The sequence below is a fragment of the Ranitomeya variabilis genome, chromosome 8, assembly GCF_051348905.1.
Source record: "Ranitomeya variabilis isolate aRanVar5 chromosome 8, aRanVar5.hap1, whole genome shotgun sequence".
Lineage (NCBI taxonomy): Eukaryota > Metazoa > Chordata > Amphibia > Anura > Dendrobatidae > Ranitomeya > Ranitomeya variabilis.
The window spans coordinates 47,593,785-47,619,754 of NC_135239.1; the positions used below are offsets into that span (position 1 = coordinate 47,593,785).

The window sequence follows — 25,970 nt, forward strand, 5'->3', positions numbered from 1 at the left end:
TCTAGGGCATGCGCCATGCGTGCTGCCTGGGAACTTACATCAGGGCATGTAAGGGTACTTTCACACTAGCGTTTTTGTGCATACGTCGCAATGCGTCGTTTTGGCGAAAAAACGCATCCTGCAAAAGTGCTTGCAGGATGCGTTTTTTCTCCATAGAGTAACATTAGCGACGCATTGACACGTCGCAACCGTCGTGCAATGGTTGCGTCGTGTTGTGGCGGACCGTTAGCAGCAAAAAAAGTTGCTTGCAACGTTTTTTGCTGCATCAAGAACGTCTTTTCCGACCGCGCATGCGCGGCCGGAACTCCGCCCCCACCTCCCCATGGGGCAGCGGATGCGCAGAAAAACAGCATCCGCTGCCCCCGTTGTGCAGCGCAAACAACGCTAGAGTCGGTACGTCGGCCCGACGCACTGCGACGGGCCGAGTACGACGCTAGTGTGAAAGTAGCCTAACAGGAACACAGGAGGCGGCGCACAGACGCAAGAGAGAGATGATTGACGGCTCTGAGGTGGTTGATACTGGCGGAGAAAACATACCTCCGGGACACAACAGAGGTATGGCGGGCAATTTATAAAAGTCTGTATTTCTGCATTCCTAGGGATAAGAAACATAACAGCCACCTCCACAGAATGCAGCCTTGGTGCTGTTGAAGGTGACTCTTTTACTTAAAAACACCCTGGGGGGGTGACAGGTTCCCTTTAAAGTAGAGGCTTCTGCGTGTACGGCTGAACATTCGGAAGAACCATGAGGAAACACGATGAATAGACCAGTGTATTACAGAGCAAGCAGTGAAATGCCAACAGCAGGTCATGCTTTACAATTTCCCTTCCTTAAAGGGCAACCCGGACCCACCACAGAGGCGGCCTTCATATAGGAGCGGGGAGCGATGTTAGCACAGAGATATATGCAGAGGGTCCCAGACGACTTATGTCAGATGTCAATGTAGGAAAGTATTTACTACTGTCCCATGCAAAAAAAAACATTGCTGTATACTGAAGACTTTATGTCCTGGGTGATCTCAGGGATGGCCTGGTATTACCTCTGTATAGCGGTTGTATAAAGCCGACATCAGGTGTACAGAGGAGACGGAGACATCATATGGACAGCCATTCATACGCAACCTGCGGAGGACTCGATGAGGCTTCCCCCAGCAATATCGGAGGAAAGAAAATCCAGACCTGTGGTGATCAGATATCGCTGCTTCCTGATGACATAAACCCTACAGGATCCTGCAGAGGCTACCCACCATACTCACGATATAGCCCCCTGTGGTCTTTACTGCTGTTAAAGGGTTAACGAAATCCATAACCCAGGAGGAAGCAAAATTTAGCCATACCTATTTTTATACAGCAGAGCAGGAACAGCAGCATTTCAGGGCTCCAGCCGGCATTGCACTATTCCGATTCTTTACAAAGGACAAGAATAACCGGGTGGCAGAAAATACCATAGGCTCATACTGAGCAGGCAGTATTATAAGGCAGGCAAGCAAACAAAGCTGGGGGAGGCAGATAACAGGCAGGGAGGGTCATGCATGCTACACCAGACCCCTAATATGCTTGGGTTAGGGTTACATGAAGATTGTAAATTCACACTGAAGACATCAAAACTATGAATTAACACATGTGGAATTATATACTTAACAAAAAAAAAGTGTGAAACAACTGAAATTATGTCTTATATTCTAGATTCTTCAAAGTAGCCACCTTTTGCTTTCATGACTGCTTTGCACACTCTTGGCATTCTCTTGATGAGCTTCAAGAGGTAGTCACCGGGAATGGTTTTCACTTCACAGGTGTGCCCTGTCAGGTTTAATAAGTGGGATTTCTTGCCTTATAAATGGGGTTGGGACCATCAGTTGTGTTGTGCAGAAGTCTGGTGGATACACAGCTGATAGTCCTACTGAATACACTGTTAGAATTTGTATTATGGCAAGAAAAAAGCAGCTAAGTAAAGAAAAACGAGTGGCCATCATTACTTTAAGAAATGAAGGTCAGTCAGTCCGAAAAATTGGGCAAACTTTGAAAGTGTCCCCAAGTGCAGTGGCAAAAACCATCAAGCGCTACAAAGAAACTGGCTCACATGAGGACCGCCCCAGGAAAGGAAGACCAAGAGTCACCTCTGCTTCTGAGGATAAGTTTATCCGAGTCACCAGCCTCAGAAATCGCAGGTTAATAGCAGCTCAGATTAGAGACCAGGTCAATGCCACACAGAGTTCTAGCAGCAGACACATCTCTACAACAACTGTTAAGAGGAGACTTTGTGGAGCAGGCCTTCATGGTAAAATAGCTGCTAGGAAACCACTGCTAAGGACAGGCAACAAGCAAAAGAGATTGTTTGGGCTAAAGAACACAAGGAATGGACATTAGACCAGTGGAAATCTGTGCTTTGGTCTGATGAGTCCAAATTTGAGATCTTTGGTTCCAACCACCGTGTCTTTGTGCGACGCAGAAAAGGTGAACGGATGGACTCTACATGCCTGGTTCCCACCGTGAAGCATGGAGGAGGAGGTGTGATGGTGTGGGGGTGCTTTGCTGGTGACACTGTTGGGGATTTAATCAAAATTGAAGGCATACTGAACCAGTATGGCTACCACAGCATCTTGCAGCGGCATGCTATTCCATCCGGTTTGCGTTTAGTTGGACCATCATTTATTTTTCAACAGGACAATGACCCCAAACACACCTCCAGGCTGTGTAAGAGCTATTTGACCAAGAAGGAGAGTGATGGGGTGCTACGCAGGATAACCTGGCCTCCACAGTCACCAGACCTGAACCCAATCGAGATGGTTTGGGGTGAGCTGGACTGCAGAGTGAAGGCAAAAGGGCCAACAAGTGCTAAGCATCTCTGGGAACTCCTTCAAGATTGTTGGAAGACCATTCCCGGTGACTACCTCTTGAAGCTCATCAAGAGAATGCCAAGAGTGTGCAAAGCAGTCATCAAAGCAAAAGGTGGCTACTTTGAAGAACCTAGAATATAAGACCAGGGCCGGCGTTAGGGGCAGGCAGACCAGGCAGCTGCCTGGGGCCCCCGCTCCCCCAGGGGCCCCAGTTAGCGGCAAGTCACGCAGCCGCTATGGGGCCCCTGTGAGGCAGGGGGGCCCGCCTGCCGCCAGCGCCGACTCCCCCGCCGCATTGAATTAAACCGGCGTCTGCCGGTACAGTTCAAAGCAATGATGGAGGAGAGAGCGTCACCTGACACTCCCTCTCCCATCATTCCCCGCTCTGCCTCTTACACAGCGGGTGCGCGTCATCGCGTATTCACTGTGTCCCAGGCAGTGCAGCTACAGCAGCAGAGACAGGAGCAGGGAGCAGCGCGGGCTCGGGGAGAGGTAAGGAGCTTGTGGTTTTTTTGTTTTTTTTTTTACTGGATTGTGCGGCCATTCTCGGGAGGAGAGAGGCGGGGAGGGAAGGGGGGATGTGAGCTGTGCTGTCTACTACTGTGTGGGCAGTGCTGTATACTACTGTGTGGGCAGTGCTGTATACTACTGTGTGGGCAGTGCTGTACACTACTGTGTGGGCAGTGCTGTACACTACTGTGTGGGCAGTGCTGTACACTACTGTGTGGGCAGTGCTGTACACTACTGTGTGGGCAGTGCTGTACACTACTGTGTGGGCAGTGCTGTACACTACTGTGTGGGCAGTGCTGTACACTACTGTGTGGGCAGTGCTGTATACTACTGTGTGGGCAGTGCTGTATACTACTGTGGGCAGTGCTGTATACTACTGTGTGGGCAGTGCTGTATACTACTGTGGGCTCTGCTGTATACTACTGTGTGGGCTCTGCTGTATACTACTGTGTGGGCTGTGCTATATACTACTATGTGGGCTGTGCTATATACTATGGGGGTATATTATATTCTATGGGGAGGCTGTGTTATATACTATGTGGCTGTGTTATATATTTGGAGGGTACATTATACATTATATTCTATGGAGGGGGCTGCATTATATTCTGTGGGGGGTTTTATTAGATTTTATGAGGGATGATTGCATCATACCCTTTGATGGGGCTACATTATATTCTATGGGGGGGGCTGTGTTATATTTATATTCTATGAGGGGTGATTGCATCATACTCTATGAGGGGGCTACATTATACTATATGGGGGCTGCATTATATTCTATGGGGAGGTTACATTATACTCTGTGGGGGGTTACATTATACTCTGGGGCGGCTGCATTATACTCTGTGGGGTGGTGGCTGCATTATACTATATGTGGGCTGAATTATACTGTATCGAGGACTATGGGGAATACATTATACTATATGAAGAACTATGGGGTGCATTATACTATGGGAAGTGAATTGTACTACATGGATGACTATGGCGGTGCATTATACTATATGGAGCACTGTGAGGAGTGTATTATGCTATATGGAGGACTGAGGAGTATATTTTAATATATGGAAGACTATGAGGAGTGTATTATACTATATGGAGGACTATGGGGCACATTATATTATATGGAGGACTATGGGGTGTATTATACTAAACAAGCAAAATGCTGCATATTCATTGGGTGATTGGATTGTTTATGCCGGAATAAAAATCATTGTTGTCAGCAGCACATCGCCAGTGTAAACTGTAGATGAGCTGTTGATAACATGATACTGTATGGTGATCTGTTAGTGATCTATTACTGATCGTTCTGTCCCCTTCATTCTTTCTCAGATGGTGGAAAGAGGCCGGGAAACAAGCGTCCAACGACTTCAGTATTGTCAATCACACTCATTTAGCGGCCTGAGATCAGCGCATGTAAATACAGCAGAAATGCTTCTGTATGATGTGCAATATGTTAGCATTTGGGGCCCCATTTTAAACTTTGCCTAGGGCCCCACTTTGCCTAAAACCAGCCCTGTATAAGACATAACAAGAAAGTGTGAAACAACTGAAATTAAGTATATAATTCCACATGTGTTAATTCATAGTTTTGATGCCTTCAGTGTGAATGTACAATTTTCATAGTCATGAAAATATAAAAAATCTTTAAATGAGAAGGTGTGTCCAAACTTTTGGTCTGTACTGTGTATAATAATATATATTAATAAATATATATATATATATATATATATATATATATATATATATATATATATATATATATATACTCACCGGCCACTTTATTAGGTACACCTGTCCAACTTCCTGTTAACACTTAATTTCTAATCAGCCAATCACATGGCGGCAACTCAGTGCATTTAGGCATGTAGACATGGTCAAGACAATCTCCTGCAGTTCAAACCGAGCATCAGTATGGGGAAGAAAGGTGATTTGAGTGCCTTTGAACGTGGCATGGTTGTTGGTGCCAGAAGGGCTGGTGTGAGTATTTCAGAAACTGCTGATCTACTGGGATTTTCACGCACAACCATCTCTAGGGTTTACAGAGAATGGTCCGAAAAAGAAAAAAAATCCAGTGAGCGGCAGTTCTGTGGGCGGAAATGCCTTGTTGATGCCAGAGGTCAGAGGAGAATGGGCAGACTGGTTCGAGCTGATAGAAAGGCAACAGTGACTCAAATCGCCACCCGTTACAACCAAGGTAGGCCTAAGAGCATCTCTGAACGCACAGTGCGTCGAACTTTGAGGCAGATGGGCTACAGCAGCAGAAGACCACACCGGGTACCACTCCTTTCAGCTAAGAACAGGAAACTGAGGCTACAATTTGTACAAGCTCATCGAAATTGGACAGTAGAAGATTGGAAAAACGTTGCTTGGTCTGATGAGTCTCGATTTCTGCTGCGACATTCGGATGGTAGGGTCAGAATTTGGCGTAAACAACATGAAAGCATGGATCCATCCTGCCTTGTATGGAGCATCTTTGGGATGTGCAGCCGACAAATCTGCGGCAACTGTGTGATGCCATCATGTCAATATGGACCAAAATCTCTGAGGAATGCTTCCAGCACCTTGTTGAATCTATGCCACGAAGAATTGAGGCAGTTCTGAAGGCAAAAGGGGGTCCAACCCGTTACTAGCATGGTGTACCTAATAAAGTGGCCGGTGAGTGTATGTATATATATATATATATATATATATATATATATATATATATATATATATATATATATATATATATATATATATATATATATATATATATATATATATACACACCAAGTAATAAAAATGAAGGCAGCACTCCAAAGTTTCCAGGTGAAAAAGGTGAAGTTTAATCGACCCACATCACTGCGCGACGTTTCGGCTCCATGAGCCTTTTTCAAGCTTGAAAAAGGCTCATGGAGCCGAAACGTCGCGCAGTGATGTGGGTCGATTAAACTTCACCTTTTTCACCTGGAAACTTTGGAGTGCTGCCTTCATTTTTATTACTTGGTATACATGGTGGATAGATGTTTGGACCATTTTATCCAGGAGGCCAGGCACCCGGCATTGGTGAGCAGTGTGCTGTTCCATTTTCCTTCTATATATATATATATATATATATATATATATATATATATATATATATATATATATATATATATATATATATATATATATATATATACACACACACAGTGGGGCAAAAAAGTATTTAGTCATTCAGCAATAGTGCAAGTTCCACCACTTAAAAAGATGAGAGGCGTCTGTAATTTACATCATAGGTAGACCTCAACTATGGGAGACAAACTGAGAAAAAAAAATCCAGAAAATCACATTGTCTGTTTTTTTATCATTTTATTTGCATATTATGGTGGAAAATAAGTATTTGGTCAGAAACAAAATTTCATCTCAATACTTTGTAATATATCCTTTGTTGGCAATGACAGAGGTCAAACGTTTTCTGTAAGTCTTCACAAGGTTGCCACACACTGTTGTTGGTATTTTGGCCCATTCCTCCATGCAGATCTCCTCTAGAGCAGTGATGTTTTTGGCTTTTCGCTTGGCAACACGGACTTTCAACTCCCTCCAAAGGTTTTCTATAGGGTTGAGATCTGGAGACTGGCTAGGCAACTCCAGGACCTTGAAATGCTTCTTACGAAGCCACTCCTTCGTTGCCCTGGCAGTGTGCTTTGGATCATTGTCATGTTGAAAGACCCAGCCACGTTTCATCTTCAATGCCCTTGCTGATGGAAGGAGGTTTGCACTCAAAATCTCACGATACATGGCCCCATTCATTCTTTCATGTACCCGGATCAGTCGTCCTGGCCCCTTTGCAGAGAAACAGCCCCAAAGCATGATGTTTCCACCACCATGCTTTACAGTAGGTATGGTGTTTGATGGATGCAACTCAGTATTCTTTTTCCTCCAAACACGACAAGTTGTGTTTCTACCAAACAGTTCCAGTTTGGTTTCATCAGACCATAGGACATTCTCCCAAAACTCCTCTGGATCATCCAAATGCTCTCTAGCAAACTTCAGACGGGCCCGGACATGTACTGGCTTAAGCAGTGGGACACGTCTGGCACTGCAGGATCTGAGTCCATGGTGGCGTAGTGTGTTACTTATGGTAGGCCTTGTTACATTGGTCCCAGCTCTCTGCAGTTCATTCACTAGGTCCCCCCGCGTGGTTCTGGGAATTTTGCTCACCGTTCTTGTGATCATTCTGACCCCACGTGGTGGGATTTTGCGTGGAGCCCCAGATCGAGGGAGATTATCAGTGGTCTTGTATGTCTTCCATTTTCTAATTATTGCTCCCACTGTTGATTTCTTCACTCCAAGCTGGTTGGCTATTGCAGATTCAGTCTTCCCAGCCTGGTGCAGGGCTACAATTTTGTTTCTGGTGTCCTTTGACAGCTCTTTGGTCTTCACCATAGTGGAGTTTGGAGTCAGACTGTTTGAGGGTGTGCACAGGTGTCTTTTTATACTGATAACAAGTTTAAACAGGTGCCATTACTACAGGTAATGAGTGGAGGAAAGAGGAGACTCTTAAAGAAGAAGTTACAGGTCTGTGAGAGCCAGAAATCTTGATTGTTTGTTTCTGACCAAATACTTATTTTCCACCATAATATGCAAATAAAATGATAAAAAAAACAGACAATGTGATTTTCTGGATTTTTTTTTCTCAGTTTGTCTCCCATAGTTGAGGTCTACCTATGATGTAAATTACAGACGCCTCTCATCTTTTTAAGTGGTGGAACTTGCACTATTGCTGACTGACTAAATACTTTTTTGCCCCACTGTATGTATGTATGTATGTATGTATGTATGTATGTATGTATGTATGTATGTATGTATATATGTATGTATATATGTATATATATATGTATATATATATATATATATATATATATATATATATATATATATATATATATATATATATATATATATATATATATATATATATATATACACATACATATATATACATACATACTTTTTGTTTCTCCAGCGATCAGCCCAATGGTAGAGTAAAATATACCTTTTATTTATCCTTTAAAAATTCCAGATTTCTTCAGTAACAATATTGCATACATTCAATCCCTTATGCCAAAAACTCACTCTCTCTCTCTCTCTCTATATATATATATATAGAGATATAGAGATACACACACGCACAAAAAAAGAATACAGCAGTACATGTGCATGAATCTAGGCCATGTTAAAACACAGACAAACATTCAATTTAGATTATACTTCTCAAAAATATTTTTTTTTTAAATGTTTTTTCTTAAAACTTAAAGTTATAGATGAAATGAAGGATCTTAGTGCATAAATTGGCCAACTCATGTGTGCCCATCAACCATGGCAAGGTGACCTCCCTATGATGGCTCCTACTCTACTGTACATGCCACTTTTGGGCCACCAGCCTACAACTATGGACAAAACATGTCACTCTTGGGCTAAGCCTTCAATTTATGGGCAGGTAGAGTTGACTTTAATATAAGTCTACATGAGCATCTTCTTTGAGCCCAGTGATTGACTGCAGTGGTCACGTGTCACCGCCGCAGTCTGTCAACGAAAACCAGGCAGTGGCAGAAGAACAGTGCTGGACATGCAGTGGGCGAGTACAGCTTATTTTATTACTTTTACGGTTGGAAAGTTACGGAATACAATGAGAAAATTAAAACCGCATCATCTTTTGGGTCTGTGGCCGCCGGACCCCCTTTTTTTTTTTTTTTTTTTTTTTACTTAAATGCTTGTATTTGGGGTTAAAAATCATTTTTTGCTATTGGGTTTCATTATAAATTTTCACCGTTTGTCTTTTCCCTGCACATTCAACTTTACCGTGGTCATAAATCAGCAGAGAGGAGCCCGGAAAAAGAGAAGATGAAAGATGCACACACTCCCAGTCAGACTGTCATAGCGGGCTTACTGATGGAGTCTCAGTTAACTCATCAGTTCTTGAGCCTGCTCCATTCACCTGCACCCTGGGGGTTAATTGTATCAAAAAAGTAGACCTCTGACCAAAGTTACAGATCGCCTTGCTGTCATCCATACAGAAATAGCAGTACCTACCACATCAGGCTTCAGCTGAAAAGTTAACGGCAGAGAGTAGAATAAGGCCTGGAGCGTGGTCAGAAAGGAAGAACTCCAGGATTGTCGCACTTCTCTGCTTCTGGGGATGCGATGGATGGTATACTGGAGAAAAAAAACAAGGAAGAAAAGTACCATGTATTTATAAAGTAGGGCAAATAAAAGGGTAACACCGCCGAAAATGAAAATACAATCAGGATGTATCAATCAAGGATCTGTGTGGAAGGCAGAAAAATACCGCAAAATAAGCGTTAGCATTCTAGAGCCCAAGTGCAGCACAGGAGGAAACTTGGAAGGTTTTTAGATTGGTGGATAATAGTTATAGGTCATACACAGAGCGGAGATGGGACTATTATCAGGCAGGGGAAGAGATGCAGGAGGCACAGAACTGCGGCTTCCTAAGCAAAGCCAAGGTTTAGTCTCTGCAGTCTACACATTAGAATTTTGCGCCACCTAGTGGCAGAAAAGAGGCTTACAGCACAGTAAATAAAATATACCACAGAATGAAGAGAATATTTAAGACCAGTGATCAGTGGGATTGCTGGAGCGATATACCTCCACCGATTACCTTTTATGGTTTCACCATTAATGTAGGCGCCCCGTTTCTCTGTCTGACCACTCAGGATGCCTCTGCAGCAGTTAACTGCAGCATCTAAGAGGTTAAACACCGGAGATCGGAGCCATTTTTTGTACCTGGTTATTACAGCAGGATATCAGCCGTGTATGTTCTTGTATGTGGTGTGTGAAGGGGTTTAAGAACTAAGCAAATATGAGCGGATTATGCACACAATCCCTTAATCAGGTAATTACAGGCTAAATGAAAACTGTGGCAGCTGGATAAAGATAAATAAAATCATTCAGTATATATATATATATATATATATATATATATATATATATATATATATATATATATTTATACCAAGCAAAGAAGGACTGGCACCAGAGGTTACAAGTATGAGGGGTCACAATCTACTCTAGTCTGAAAATTGCTTCAAAAATTAGTCATTTAGTTCTCCAAAAAGTCTAGGTAAAAATGTGACCTGTCATCCAGCTAAAAAAATACACCTGGATGTGCACTGCGAAAACTGCAAGTTAGCCTTCGGCTATGTTCACACTGAGGTTTTTTCCGATGGTCAAAAATATCCATTTTTCAAGAGGAAGATGCTTTAGGTATTGCCCTTTATTCCTGGCATTTTAACTGCATTTTGTAATCTTGAGCATATTTTGTTGAGTTTTCATCCACCAGTGTTTTTGTTTATTATTTTCTCAGCGTTTTTCTGTTTGTTTTTTTTACATTTATTAAGCAATGAATTAAACGGTCCAATTTTTAATTTATTTATTTTTTTTAAAGCGAAATGCTGAAAAACAATGCTCAAGACGATGCCCAGGCATCTATTTAACATTCCCACTGACTTCTATTGCAAGGTATTGAGTGTCTTCCTAGTGGAAAATGCCAGAAGAGTTTATGTTACTTCGTTTCAACTCTTTGCCTCTTTGAAAGCCTGAAGTGTTTGAAAGAAGCGCAGAAGTCTGGGAATATGATCAGCAAGTCATTTTTCCATAGAAATTAATAGGACAAATCATTTGACTTATTCGTTAACGCTTCTTCTACCATTATTATAAATGGAGTGGCTCAAAAAACGCCGGAAAAAAAAAAGAAGAAAAGATGCAGTGTGAACATAGTCTTAATAACTTCCTAACCTGTGAAAGGGATGTACTTGCTCCGGTAAGCATCAAGCAGCGTTCAGACAGCTGTTGCAGTTTTGGTCCAGACACGTGCAGTTTTTATTGCTTTCCACAGTAGCAAAACAACAAAATCATAAACATACAGTAAGTCCCTAGCCTTGTCCAGGTGCTTGTTTCGCTGTTCAACTTCAAGACACATCCAGTCTGCTCAACCTCCCCAGCTGACTGCCTTAGATGAACACCTAGCCTGTGTTTTTAGGCAGAGCTAGCCAGGTGTACTAATGAAAGCCTGCAGGGCTAGGATTTAACCCCAGCCTACACCTCAGTTAACCCTTAATCAGTTTTGCCAGAACAGTTGTGTGCACCCGATAGACATAACTGTGATGCAATGTTTCTCCCAAATACCCTCTGCACATAGAATAGAGGAGGTAGTTACTCTGATGCTGATGGGATGCCCACATTTGATGGCCACGTGGCATGTCAGCTAAGTAAACCGTAAGCCAACTTTATACATACTCTGATTTTAAGAGTCTCCCATGACTGTAAACCATACATAAAAAGGATCACTGGTTAGAACGACAGAACTGTCCGGCTATTGGGACATTTTTCCACCTGATTTTATAATCTGCACTGAAATCCGCATGTAACACAAGCAGATTTTGCAGGGGATTCAATGAGGATAAATCAATGGTGGAAAAATTCTCAAACTGTGGACTTTCATAAGGACAAGGAAATTTCTTAAGCAGTAGGTTAAGAAAAAAAATACAAGGAGCATGCGCCAAAGATCAACTAGAGATCTGATTGTCAAAAGCTATGGACACTTGACATAGAAAAATTTGTTCTACATGTTTGTGGTTACGTTTAGTTAAGACCACTGCACTAAGTTTCAGGCTGTGATACACCCACTGATAAGCAGTTTGCAACTTGTTCCAGTTTCAGAATTTTTCTTGTGGGAGCGTCTCTCCCAGTAATACATGCTGGATGTGAGATTTATGTTACTGTCTCAGTAATATGCAATTATAGGTAAAAATAGCGATGTACCGTGGACACTGGCAAAGGATGTCAATGACCATCAAGATAAAGGAATTTACTCATACATATGCATTTAGGAGTTGAAGAAAAAGTTGACCAAATATTGAGTGCATTTACTGAACATACATTTCAGTAGGCCTACATTACGGATTTTAAAATCATTTTACAAGCTGGTGTTATAAAGTATTCCAATTTACTGAGATAATGACTTTGGGGTTTTCATTGGCTGCAAGCCATAATCATCAACATTAACAGAAATAAACACTTGAAATAGATCTCTATGTTTGTAATGACTCTATACAATATATGAGTTTCACTTTTTGTATTGAAGAACTGAAATAAATTATTTTTTGATGATATTCTAATTTTGTGAGAAGCACCTGTATATAAACGTTATGTCCAGCTCAAAGAAAAGAGGCCGCACCCTTACCTGCACTAAGTGCAGAAACCTGAAAGTTAACCAAAAAAAATGAACTGGAGTATGAGTTGGTATGCATGTAAAATAGGAGCATGTTCACACTGGGCACTGAACAGACAAAACCCAATGCTGGTTTCTGCACTTAGTGCAGGTAAGGGTGCGGCCTCCCGCTCTTTGAGCTGGACATAACGTTTAGTTTCCCATTTGCTGGATATCTATTTTATGACTTTGACACATGGTAAGGTTTTAATACTAGAGGTTAGGACCATCCCGATTGTGGTACACCATGACGTTGGTGGGATGGCTTTTACACTTTTTTGATCAAAAACTATATTTACGAAGTACCCTGTTATTTATTTGCATTATTGCTTTTACTTATTTACTTACAGCAGGGTATATGTTCGTTTTGTTTCTGTCTTGGGTTTTGTCTGTTTAATGGCCACTGTGAACATACTCCCTCTCCCTGCGTCAGGTTGGGTGGTCTTTTATCTTACGGGTGTATTCATGTATTTGTCCCATTTATTTTAGATACCCCTTGAATTGTGATGCCACGACTGACCCAGTTTATTCCGTATTTCATTCTGTCCAATGGATCGGATCCACTAATCGGCCTGCGGACTACACAACATTGGCGTGTATACAGTGACATAATGATGCTGATTTATATTTTTCATGTCTACCTTGTCTGTTGTGTGGTGCTGTTCTGTGCCGGCATTCTCCTGTTTAAATCACCTTCGGTCACTCTTGCACTTGTGCTCCAGTGCCATACTGGCAGTTGCAGTGCGCATGCATGGTCACCCTGCTGCATCCAGGTTTGTTTCCCGGCATCTTTATTCCCTCTGCGCAAGACTGGGGGCTCGGCTCACTTGTGGGCTCCAGCGCATGCGCCGAGTGTATGACGGACGGCGAGCACTGCCTGGATGCTGGTGACACGATGCACATGGGACACATCCAGCACTGCTATTTGCCGTGGGTGGTACATGTGATGGGCACGTGACCCCACGGCTGGGGAATATTAAGGTCCTTTATGGCACTTTACATTATCTCCTTGAGAAAGCACAAGAACACACACATGCGAAACGCGCGTTGGGGTCTGTCCATCATCCTGATTCCTCCCATATCTAATAGGCAAGAGGCATACTGTTTTGTGGGTGTTACTTACTTGTTGGTCATTCAACTTATGGATTAAGTCGACCATTAATATTAATATCCCAGCCTCACTCTTACCTCATAATAACTATGCGGTCCCACTATAATATGTGATGGGAGCATTCAGGACTGATGCTTTTTCCTCATCTACATATCTTTTAAGTTTTCTATAAAAATATCTTCGTATGAGGATTTGTACTGCCACATACAATTGTATTAAACTTTTGCATTTTTACTCGCACCTTCTTGTTCTCCGGTTGATAATTGACTCTATGCAGTGAGTCTCCAGGTTCGTGGCTCTGATGCACCAATGATGGTGCCTTCATCCATACACCGTATGTATCTGAGTTTATGTTTGTTCAGATGCTATTTTGCATGCATACCAACTTATATTCCAGTGCATTTTTTTCCCGCATTTATACTTTAAATTGCATATCTATCCTCCTCCCAAAGGGTAACAGAGCTGCACAATTCAGAAAGCTGCTCAATTATGCACTAAGGTAGAAATCGTAACAGAAATATGAGTGCAAATGTAGCAATAGTGTTTACTATGAATCAGTCACCAGATTCATGATACAAATTACATGCATTACTAAACTTATCTCACTGACCTGATGACACTGGTATACTTACTTTGCAAAAGCTAAGTCACAATCACTACATAATCCTGATGTTAAAATGTTATAGAATTAAACAGCTTATGAGTCCAAGTGTATTGAGTTCCAAACTTTCACAAAAGATTATAAGGCCGTTCGCATAGACTGTCAAAGCAATTACACCAGCTACATCAGGTCTTAGAGATCGCTATAACAGTGCATGCAGTTTGCATTGTGAAATCCGGTGACAGATCAGCTTTGATGCAATTATTTGCACTGATAACTGGCAAACCACACTAATCCTGAGTTATTGGCCAGGAAATGGGCAATGTCACCTGCAGGAATCAGCAGGGACAAGCTACTCACCTTCGGTTCTGTAGATGTCTTTTCCTTAGACATTTCGAATGAATGAATCTTCTCTTCACTCATCTTATCAGTCTCAGCCAAGACATAGTGTGTTGGATAGTACGATGTGGACAGGACGCTGAGCAGTCTCAGGATTTCAGTGGTATGTCCACCTAAGAAGCAGATACAACGGGAATATACATTACTGAAGATCAGCGGAGGAGGTAACGTAGGATGTCTTCAACAGGGGAAGACAATATGGCTAAATCCGCATGGACTGGAGATGATGCAGAATTTACCTGTGGATTTAAATGGCTAAAATCCACAAGAAACAAGTGGATGAGCTTTAACAAACTTCGTCCACATTCTGTGTTTTTTTTTTTTAACATGTCAGTTCTGCTGTGAATTCTAGGCTTAATGTCATTAATGGGTAAAAATTATAAAGCGCTTGCAATTCAAATGTTCTTAAAAATCCTCTCCTATCACAAGAACAGATTATTTTTAATTCCATTGTTTATGGCTCGTTGCCTAGGATGTCAGTCACAACTGCAAACCTGCAGTGGTGGTCGGTCTCCTTGACAAGGAGAGCAGTGCTTACAAACTCCTTTCGATAGAGCTTGTAAGCATTCCTATTAAGCAGACTGGTTCACTGGATACAACCTGCTTCAGTGCCCCGGAGCCCCTCTAAAGCTGCAGAGACAAGCTGCCCCTGCGGGGAGAGCATAGCTCAGAACAGTGGTGCAACTATGACACTGGTCCAAACTGTCAATCAGGAGGACACTGCTACCCGGCAGGCAGGAAGCATGGAGGCTGTGGAGCGATTAATTCCTGAAGATAAATAATTAGGCAAACCCTTTAGGTACAGATTTGCGGCAGACATTCCATAGGAGCTTTAAAGAGAGAAAAAGAAAATCTGCAACCAAATTATCAAGTAGGTTACGACAAATGTGCTCCAGTCACTGACCAAAGTACTTTTCTTGCAGTGGAGCATGGCAGCTAAAAACTGCGCCAAATTCATATGAACTATGGCTCCGGAGATCTGTCAGGCACGAGACACCGAGGGCTGATTAGTCAAACTGGAGTGACGCTGTTGCTACATTTTTGGGCAACAAATCGTTTTGCTCACACCTCTTTGGTGCATCTTACTCCAGTGCACCATTCATTAAGATTGATGAACGCAGTATAAAACGCCAGTCCTGATCAATTGGGGCCCCTAGTTATGAAGTGTTTTAGCTGCTTTTTATGAATTGTTTGACAAGGGGGTGTGACCTAACTGAAATGGGTTAACGACAAATGGCTCAACGTGCAAAACTGTGAACCAAAAATTGTAGCACACATTTCTGGCACAAGTAAGATGGTGCAAAATTATACTAAACAGTCCTAAAGTCAGACAGATTTATCACACTGCCTGGACTAATGGGTTAAATTGGTGCATGTTCAGACGGTCTACTCTAATCGTTCTCTGCGTCACTAGACAGAAATGTCTTCTTCTTGAGCTTCGGCTGAAAATGCACAGAGATAAATCTGCACCAAAATCTGCACAATTCCATGTGGATTTGCCGTACAGATTTTGGCGTCCGCGGCGCGCCACAAAAGAACGGCACATCGCTAGCGCGAGATGAAAAAGACACGCGCTAGCGATGCGCTTCAGGCAGAAACAACATTGCTGTCAATGGGTGCACTAACGGACCCGTTGCACGGCGTTAATTGCGACATTTTCGCCGTGCAACGCTGTCTGTTAGCGATCACCCAATAACGCAATGTGAACCTAGCCTAAGGGTTTGAGCAAAGCTGGCAAATAATGATGAGATTTCCCAGACAGAAATTTTGCATAACACGTGACATGTACTGCCCGCCGTCCTGTGCGACCACCCTGCAGCTTCCCCTCCCTCCCTCAGCGCACACCTCACTCACCAGAGCCCGCCACCACCAGCAGGCTGACATTGCCATTCCTGCCGGGTCTGTGGTCTCCGGGTCCCCGCAGCACCAGCGCTATCCTGAGCCCCAGCGCTAGGACCGTGAGCAGAAAGCCGCCCCCCACCGGCAGCAGCCACTCCATCAGCCGGGGGACCACGAAGCCACCGTGGAACGCAAAACACTTCCGTATTGGTGACGTCAGTGGATAGCGTCCTGCCATGGAGACGTGTGCCCATACTGATTGGTTGACGTCACTCACCGGTCCCGCCCCATCTTAAAGGCATACCCGCTCATAGTGGTGTCTAGTGCGCAGCAGTGTGCCTGGACTAGGTCTGCTCTAGGAAATGTCTGTGCTCTGTGATGGCCATGGCTCCTGTATGCCGGATCATCACATGTGCGCACTGAGAAGCCATTGTGGTTACTGCAGAGCAGCCATCTGGGTTCAGAGTCTGTCATTGCCGGTAGTTATAAGGGAGTGTGCGCACTGGAGGAGCAAGGTGTGCTGCCGTGATGGCCAAATGCCGCCATGCCGGGCTGATGGCTAAGTTACTTTTCCAGAACCTAATCTGATAGATTCGGTGTTGACCAAATACATCGGATCATTTCCATTTTGAATACTATTCGCTTTGTGTGTGCTCTTCACATCAGGGTACTTGTTCCATCCATTATTTTTAGGATTGATCAGACTAATTATAATAAATGTGCATGTCCTGCTTTGATCCATGTTGCAGATCAAACTCCCCAATGCAAGTCAGTGTGATCCTCTCCTTTATGGATCTGGCCGGGATCGCAGCCAGCGATGAGCCTGGTCCAGCTCTCCCAGTGGCCGGCTTTTCCCAGGCCTAGGGGACTGACAGGTCTATCAGTATGGGAGAGACCTGTCAATCATCTGGATCGGCACTAGAAGATGGCGCCGGACTAGCTGCGCCTGCAGATTTGGTCCACAGACAGATCTCCTACGTTTTCAAGTGACAGATTCCCTTTAATAGATAGTAGACGCTAAGAGGATTTTTTTCTGCATATAACAATAATGGAGGCAACAATGTTGCAAAAAATGACACAGGAACCAAAAATAAAACCGGCAAACTAAAATAAAAAAAAACATGGACCGTATTTCACGTATGAGAAAAATACCTGACATGTGACGTGGTCCTCCGGGCTCATCTACACGAGGGTATTTTACGGACTTTGGCCACACATAGGGACCTATTATGACCAGAACGTCTATGCACATGGCCGATCGTCCACATGGATCAATGGTCTGCACTCCATTGGTGATTTACACACATGACCAGTACTGTAGATAGCAGGCAGCTCCTGCCCTTGTCCTCTGTGTGAATTAACTCATGGGTCCTGATCCAGTCCATTTCATATAGCCATCTGAACCCGGCCTTAGGCCTTCTTTACATGTTGCGTGTTTCCAGTATTTTTCTGCTGCTGTTTTTTATCTACGGCAAAAATGCTGCGTTTTACAGTACCAGCAATGTGACTGAGATTTCAACTCTTGTTTTTGTTTTTCCTTGCGTTTTGTAAGTCACTGGGCGCCTTTTAAAATCTGCAGCATGTCAATCCTTTCAGCTTTTTTCACCCGTTCTAGTAAATGACAACATTCGTTTTTTTTTGCTGTAGAAAAAAAAAGCTGCAAAAATGCGTGAACACGCCCTGAGAGTTAGTAAGTTATACAGTCACGGCTGAAAGTGTTGGCACCCATGAAATTGTTCCAGACAATGAAGTATTTCTCCCAGAAAATGATTGTAATTACACATGTTTTGTCATATTCACGTTTATTTCCTTTGTGTGTATTGGAGCAACACCAAAAATCACAGAAAAAAGGCAAATTGGACATAATTTCACACAAAACCCCCCAAAAATGGGGCAGACAAAATTGGGCACTGGGCACTACGATTTCCTGATACCTTGTACACAGTCAAGGCACCCAATCTCTGTGTCAGCAGTGGGGTCCTCCGGGGTCTCCTGCCATAGCGTTTCATTTCATTCAAATGTCAAAGGATAGTTCACGCTGACACTGATGCACCCGGAGCCTGCAGGACAGCGTGAATATCTTTGGAACTTGACTGGGGCTGATTATCCACCATCCGGACTATCCTGCGCTGCAACCTTTCATCAATTTTTCTCTGTCGTCCACGTACAGGGAGAGTAGCTACACTGCCATGGATTGTAAACTTCTTGATTTATGTTCCACACTGTGGACAAAGGAATATCAAGATCTCTGGAGATGGACTTGTAACCTTGAGATAATTGATAATTTTCAACAATTTTGGTTCTCAAATCCTCAGACAGTCCTCTTGCTGTTCTCCATGATTAGTGTGGCACACACAGACACACAATGCAAATATTGAGTCAAGTTCTCCCCTTTCTATTTGGTATCAGGGGACATTTTCATATTGACCACACAGGTTACTTGCCACAAGTGAGTTTTAACAAGCATCACATGCTGAAAAAAAAGTTGTTTACCCGCAATTTTGACCACATCTTACACTTTTCTCAATTTATCAATCTGCAGTCACATAGAATGAGACATTTCTTCTTTACACAGTATATACAGTGTGGAAAATAAGTATTTGATACACTGACAATTTTGCAAGTCCCCCCCCCCCCCACAAAGAATGGAGAGGTCTGTAATTTTTATCGTAGTTACAGTTCAACTGTGAGAGACAGAATCTAAAAGTAAAAACCAGAAAATCACATTGAATGATTATTAAATAAATTGTATTTCATTGCGTGAAATAATTATTTGATCACCCACAAACCAGCAAGAATTCTGTCTCTCACAGATCTGTTAGTTTTTCTTTAAGAACCCTCCTACTCTGCACTCATTACCTGTATTAATAGCACCTGTTTGAACTCATTACCTGTATAAAAGACACCTGTCCACACACTCAATCACACTCCAACCTCTCCACCATGGCCAAGACCAAAGAGCTGTCTAAGGACACCAGGGACAAAATTTTAGACCAGAACAAGGCTGGGATGGGCTACAGGAGGATAGGGAAGTAGCTTGGTGAGAAGGCAACAACTGTTGGCACAATTATTAGAAAATGGAAGAAACACAAGATGACTGTCAATCTTCCTCAGTCTGGGGCTCTGTGCAATATCTCTCGCCTCGTGGGGTAAGGATGATTCAAATCAGACGAGAACTACAATGGAGGACCTGGTCAATGACCTGAAGAGAGCTGGGACACAGTCTCAAACACTACCGTTAGTAACACACTATGCCATCATGGATTAAAATCCTGCATAGCACGCAAGGTCCACCCTGCTCACACCAGTACATGTCCAGGTCTGTTTGAAGTTCACCAATGACCATCTGGATGATCGAGAGGCGGCATGGGAGAAGGTCATGTGGTCAGATGAGGCAAAAATAGAACTTTTTGGCATCAAGTCCACTCGCCATGTTTGGAGGAAGAAAAAGGATTAGTACAATCCCCAAAACACCATCCCAATCATGAAGGATGGTGGTGAAGGAAACATCATACAACCTCCTTCCCTGAGTAAGAACACTGAAGATGGGTCATGGCTGCGTCTTCCATCATGACAATGACCCGAAACACACAGCCAGGGCAACTAAGGAGTGTCTCCGTAAGAAGCATTTCAAGGTCCTGAAGTGGCCTAGCCAGTCTCCAGACCTGAACCAATAGAAAATCTTTGGAGAGAGCTGAAACTCAATGTTGCCCAGAGACAGCCCCGAAACCTGAAAGATCTGGAGTAGATCTGTATGGAGGAGCGGGACAAAATCCCTGCTGCAGTGTGTGCAAACTTGGTCAAGAACTACAGGAAACGTCTGACCTCAGTAATTCCAAACAAAGATTTCTGTACCAAATATTAAAGTTATATTTTTCTATTATATCAAATACTTATTTCATGCAATAAAATGCAATTTAATAATTTAAAAATCATACAATGTGATTTCTGGTTATATTTTTAGATTCTGTCTCTCACAGGTGAAGTGTACTTACGATAACAATTACAGATCTCTCCATTCTCGGTAGGTGGGTAAAGTTGCAAAATCAGCCGTGTATCGGATACTTATTTTTCCCACTGTATACAAACTTCCTATGAGCAGTCATAGATTTCTGCTAAAACTTTTGCCATTTTTTGGCTTCATAAATTTGTCTAAAGCCGGGTTCAGACGAGGGAATGAAAAATCGTCCACGTTTTCTGGAAGAAATATGGATTTTCTTCCATATTGTCAACTGTATATGGAGCGCCCACCAGGGCCGTGGGGTACTCGGTACCGGGCCCGGTACTTAAGGGGATGTGTCACGCCGGTGGCGACCCGGTCCGTGGCCCTGGGCGCTCAAGTAAAAGGGAATGTTTTTAAAGGGATTTGTGAAATAAAGTTTGTTCGTGACGCCACCTGTGGTATTTGGTCAGGGATGACCGACGCTGCTTAAAGGGGTCCTCTGGGGTGATGTTGTGGCAGCAGGGATGGTATGACTTCCCACAGCTGAAGCTGGGTCCCCAGGGCTCCCGGTGTAGTGGGGACAGATGATAGATGGTATAGAAAGAAACGGAGGACACAGGGTTGCAGTCTCTTTACCTTTTTACTGAAGGTTTAGGCAGCCACAGTCCAGGGTACACAGGTGTTGATGGTCTGGCCAGCTTGGCGAATCTGGAATCCCCCTTGCCAGGTGGAGTTGGAAGCCTTCCTACTAGTGCTGTGGTGTTGTAGTCCCTTGCTGCCTTAGGCCTCACACAAAGTCCTCACGTGTTCTCTCTGTCCCCCTTTTGGTAGGACAATACCCGCATGACAGGTAACTTGAGCCTTTTTACAGGATCTCTATTACAACCCAGGCTCTATGTGTTACTGTGTCTTCAGGTGTTTCGTGGACAGGTAACTTGCAATCAGCGGTCCCACCAGTTTCTGCTGTGAGAAGTAGAATACTGCACAACCTCGGTCTGCCGGCTACCGGTTTCAGGCGCTACAGTGTGGAAGAAGCTCAGTCGCAGCTTCTCCCCAGCTCTTCACTTCGCTTATGACTCTTCTCTCCTTCACGCTCTCTACAATCTGTTCTGCTTTCCTTTCACTCTATTTCCAGGAGCTGCAGCATCTCTCGTGGCTGCACTGCCCCTTTCGTCCTCTCTCCTCTGTCTCTCTGACAGACTGACTAACTTTCCCTCCAGACCAGAATATATATATAGGGGAGCCACCCATAAGCTGGATCAGAGCTCCCCCTTCTGGCCCGGAGTGTGAACATATTGCATGCTTGTGAATACCTGATAAGAGGAATCCTTCATCGCTTCCAAGAGTGACATCACTCTCCCCATGAGGAAAGCAATGCCACTGTGACAACCAGGAACCTGGGGTGTCACATATACCATCCATGTGTATTTTACATCAATATGACATCTGTGTGCCGGCTGTATTTATATATATATATATATATATATATATATATATATATATATATATATATATATATATATATATATATATATATATATATATATATTAAGGTTCCACTTACTGAGTATATTGGGGGACACTCGCTTGGCACAGGATTAACGTAGTCAGGCACGATTTTTCCAAACAAAACAGTCCATACGGTTTATTAAAGTGACATAAACCGGGTTATTCACAGTTCATATTATACATTTCATATACGGCTTTGTCTCACGGACACTAAACATGCTGGACCTCTCACTTCGTCCAGTTACCATGGGTGTCTGTACACCGAACAGTTCACCAAAGTCCCTAGTCATATAGTGCACATGACATTGGGTCGCGGTCTCTAAACACGCTGAACCTCACTTCGTTCAGTTGCCGTGGGAGACCACACAGATCATATCACAAGCACCAACAGTCAATGGTACCTTATGGGAGCTCCTGCTCCACCTGCTGACTCCTCGTCAGTCCTCTCTCCTGGGGAAACTGCCTTATGGGGTTCACCAACTTGCCTGGCCGGCACACATCAGTCAGTCCAGAGCCACCGAAGGATGGTAGCTTCCCCAACACAGACCATCCAGAACCATAGTCTTACTGTGTGCTATTCAGGACGTCCATCCCACATGGGACCGTCCAACACACTGGCATGTGCTCTTCAGGATTCCTACTCCCAGGAAATCCAACACAGGTTGTGCTCTTCAGGAAGCCTACTCCCAGGTCTTCCAACACAGGTTGCCCAGTGTGCTATTAAGGACGCCCATCCCACATGGGACCGTCCAACCCACTGGCATCTGTTCCTCAGGATTCCTACTCCCAGGAAAACCAACACAGGTTGCCCAGTGTGCTATTCAGGATTCCTACTCCCAGGAAATCCAACACAGGAACCACACAAGACCCATGTGACCCACACCCTGGTCACATTATATACCTGTAACCACTCCCACAGGTGGGAGTGTATGGGTGTGGCTAGTTTGTCCCGCCCATCTCACATAAATAGCCTAGTAAGTCTCCCTTCATAACTACACAAACTCTTGAGGGACTACAGGTCCCAGAACAACAACATTGCATCAGACTTACCACGCAGACTTCCTCTGCGACACATATCGGCCACTCACAATTCTGCCAGTCACTGTTTCACCACCATTATAACAACAAATATGCCTCCATGCATATCCCAAGGAGCACACATAGCGCCCCCTAGCTGCCACAGGGGTCACTGCATCACTATATATATATATATATATATATATATATATATATATATATATATATATATATACCAGGGCCAGCTACCACCTTCTTTGACCACTTCACCACTTGGCTACTTCATTTCCTCTCTGCTGACATCCCCACTATTATCTTGGGTGACTTCAACATCCCAATTGGCACTTCCCTCTCAGCTGCCACTAAACTTCTATCTCTCACTTCCTCCTTCGGCCTCACTCAATGGTCTTCTGCAGCCACTCACAAAGATGGCCACACAATGGACCTCATCTTCACCTGCCTCACCATTCCCTATTACTACAGACCCTCTCATCCCTTGGCATCACAGACTTGGCCCTATCCTGGATCTCATCATACCTAACAGACCGGACATTCAGCGTCTCCCACTCACACACCACCTCCTCATCTCGCCCCGTCTGTCGGAGTCCCGCAAGGTTCAGTCCTAGGGCCCCTGCTCGTCTCCACTTACACCTTTGGCCTGGGAAAGCTCATAGAATCTCACGGCTTTCAGTATCATCTCTACGCCGATGACACGCAGATCTATCTATCTGGCCCAGATATCACCACCCTACTTACCAGAATCCCTCAATATCTGTCCGCTGTTTCATCCATCTCTGCTACTTTTCTAAAACTTAACATGGACAAAACAAAATTCATCATCTTTCCCCCATCTCATGCGACCCCCCCAACGAACCTATCCATTACAGTAAACAGCTGCCCACTCTCCCCAGTTCCACAAGCTCGCTGCCTTGGGGTAATCCTTGACTCTGATATCTCCTTCAAACCACATCAACAAGCCCTTTCCACTTCCTGCTGACTTTAACTCAAAATTATTTCACGGATCCGTACCTTTCTCAACCAAGAATCTGCAAAAACCCTAGTCCATGCGCTCATCATCTCCCACCTTGACTACTGCAACATCCTGCTCTGTGGCCTCCCCTCAAACACTCTCGCACCCCTCCAATCTATTCTAAACTTTGCTGCCCTACTAATCCACCTGTCCCCCCGCTATTCCCTAGCCTCTCCCCTCTGTCAATCCCTTCACTGGCTCCCCATTGCCCAGTGACTCCAGTTCAAAACCCTAACCATAACCCTAACATACAAAGCCATCCACAACCTGTCTCCTCCATACATCTGTGACCTCGTCTCCCGATACTTACCTGCACGCAACCGCTGATCCTCATAAGATCTCCTTCTCTACTCCCCTCTTATCTCCTCTTCCCACAATCGCATACAAGATTTCTCCAGCGTATCCCCCCTACTCTGGAACTCTCTACCACAACATATCAGACTCTCGCCTACCATCGAAACCTTCAAAAAGAACCTGAAGACCCACCTCTTCCGACAAGCCTACAACCTGCAGTAACCACCGATCCACCAAACCACTGCAAGAGCAGCTCTACCCTCACCTACTGTATCCTCACCCATCCCTTGTAGATTGTGAGCCCTCGCGGGCAGGGTCCTCTCTCCTCCTGTACCAGTCATGACTTGTATTAAGATTGCTGTACTTGTTTTTATTATGTACACCCCTCCTCACATGTAAAGTGCCATGGAATAAATGGTGCTATAATAATAAATAATAATAATAATAATAATAATAATAATGTCAACAATATAAAAGTTATGTGGTGAAATACAGTTTCCTATGTTAAAAATGGCAATTTATATGTAAAAATTCTATGCAATAGTGATGATTTCATATGAGATTTTTATTTTGCGCACCCACAGGTGAGTCTTATCTGATATGGAAGAGAATAGTGCATGCTGCAATTTGACACTTGGCCAATGAGAAAGAATGGTCATCTGAATAACATTGGTCAGTGTGCATCTGATTTTTACACATCCGTATAATCCACTTGCACGAACGAGCCTTAATTGGGTTTTCTGGACATAAGCTACAAGTCTGCAGTTACTCTATGTGTCTGCGTGAATCCTCACATCGAGGATTCTCTGGTGTCGGTTTTACTTAATCACCTGACCTAAGGCAACCCAGCACCAGGGGAAAAAGACCAGCAGCAAGAAAACCACAACAAGATGGCGGATGGTCAAAAACAAAACAGATTCTAACAGTCGGAAGCAGCGGGTGCATGACCGCAAGTATGAGATTTTCATGCTTATGGTCACATGCGGACTAGACGTGCACAGCCTCATTCAATGCCGGAGCATTGAGCGATGCCAGATACAGTCTAGTTGGAATGTGGCCCGAAGTATGCATATCGTATACTTGTAGTCACATGCCCGTCCGGCGTCCGCTCCTGGATCCGTAGAATCCTCAGTGTGTGCAATGTGAGGATTCACGTCTGCAGTCACATAGACTGGACAACCACTTTAAAGTTATTGACCACGCTCCTTCCTTTTTACCCTTTAATATATTTCTAGGCCTTTGTGTTTTGTGTTTCTTGTAAGCAGAGATCAGATTCAGCAATGTCATAATGCCAGAGTGCAGTCACACCACTGACCACCAGGTGGCGCTGTGCTGTTACAGCAGAAAGACCTTTAACTCCTTCACTGGTGAATGTTTTATAAGGAAACATTGATGCAATCTATCTGTAAATAATGTGTAGCACAATCCACTCGGTGACTGTAACATTATAATGTAACCACATACTCCACAATTGGTTACATTGCTTGTTTTGATGAAAGTGTATTTTTTTTTGCTTCTGCATTTGTAAACACAGAGGGCATCTAAATTTATCCTCATTGATCCTAACCACATGCAAATGATCCAGCAGGTCTACCAGTGATCTCTGCAGCTGCCCATGGAAATGCACGAAAGG

General features: G+C 43.7%; 1 protein-coding gene across 1 annotated transcript in view; it reads right to left on the minus strand.

Annotated features, from left to right (window-relative positions):
- ALG14 (ALG14 UDP-N-acetylglucosaminyltransferase subunit) overlaps positions 1-16,817 on the minus strand; it is a 42,334-nt gene extending 25,517 nt beyond the window's left edge. The window contains exons 1-3 of the mRNA XM_077275939.1: positions 16,560-16,817; positions 14,667-14,818; positions 9,399-9,521 (exon numbers count right to left, since the gene is read on the minus strand). Coding sequence (XP_077132054.1) covers positions 9,399-9,521; positions 14,667-14,818; positions 16,560-16,782 — 498 coding nt within the window. The 5' untranslated portion in view covers positions 16,783-16,817. The remainder of the gene's footprint in view (positions 1-9,398; positions 9,522-14,666; positions 14,819-16,559) is intronic.
- Between the last annotated feature and the right edge of the window lie 9,153 nt (positions 16,818-25,970).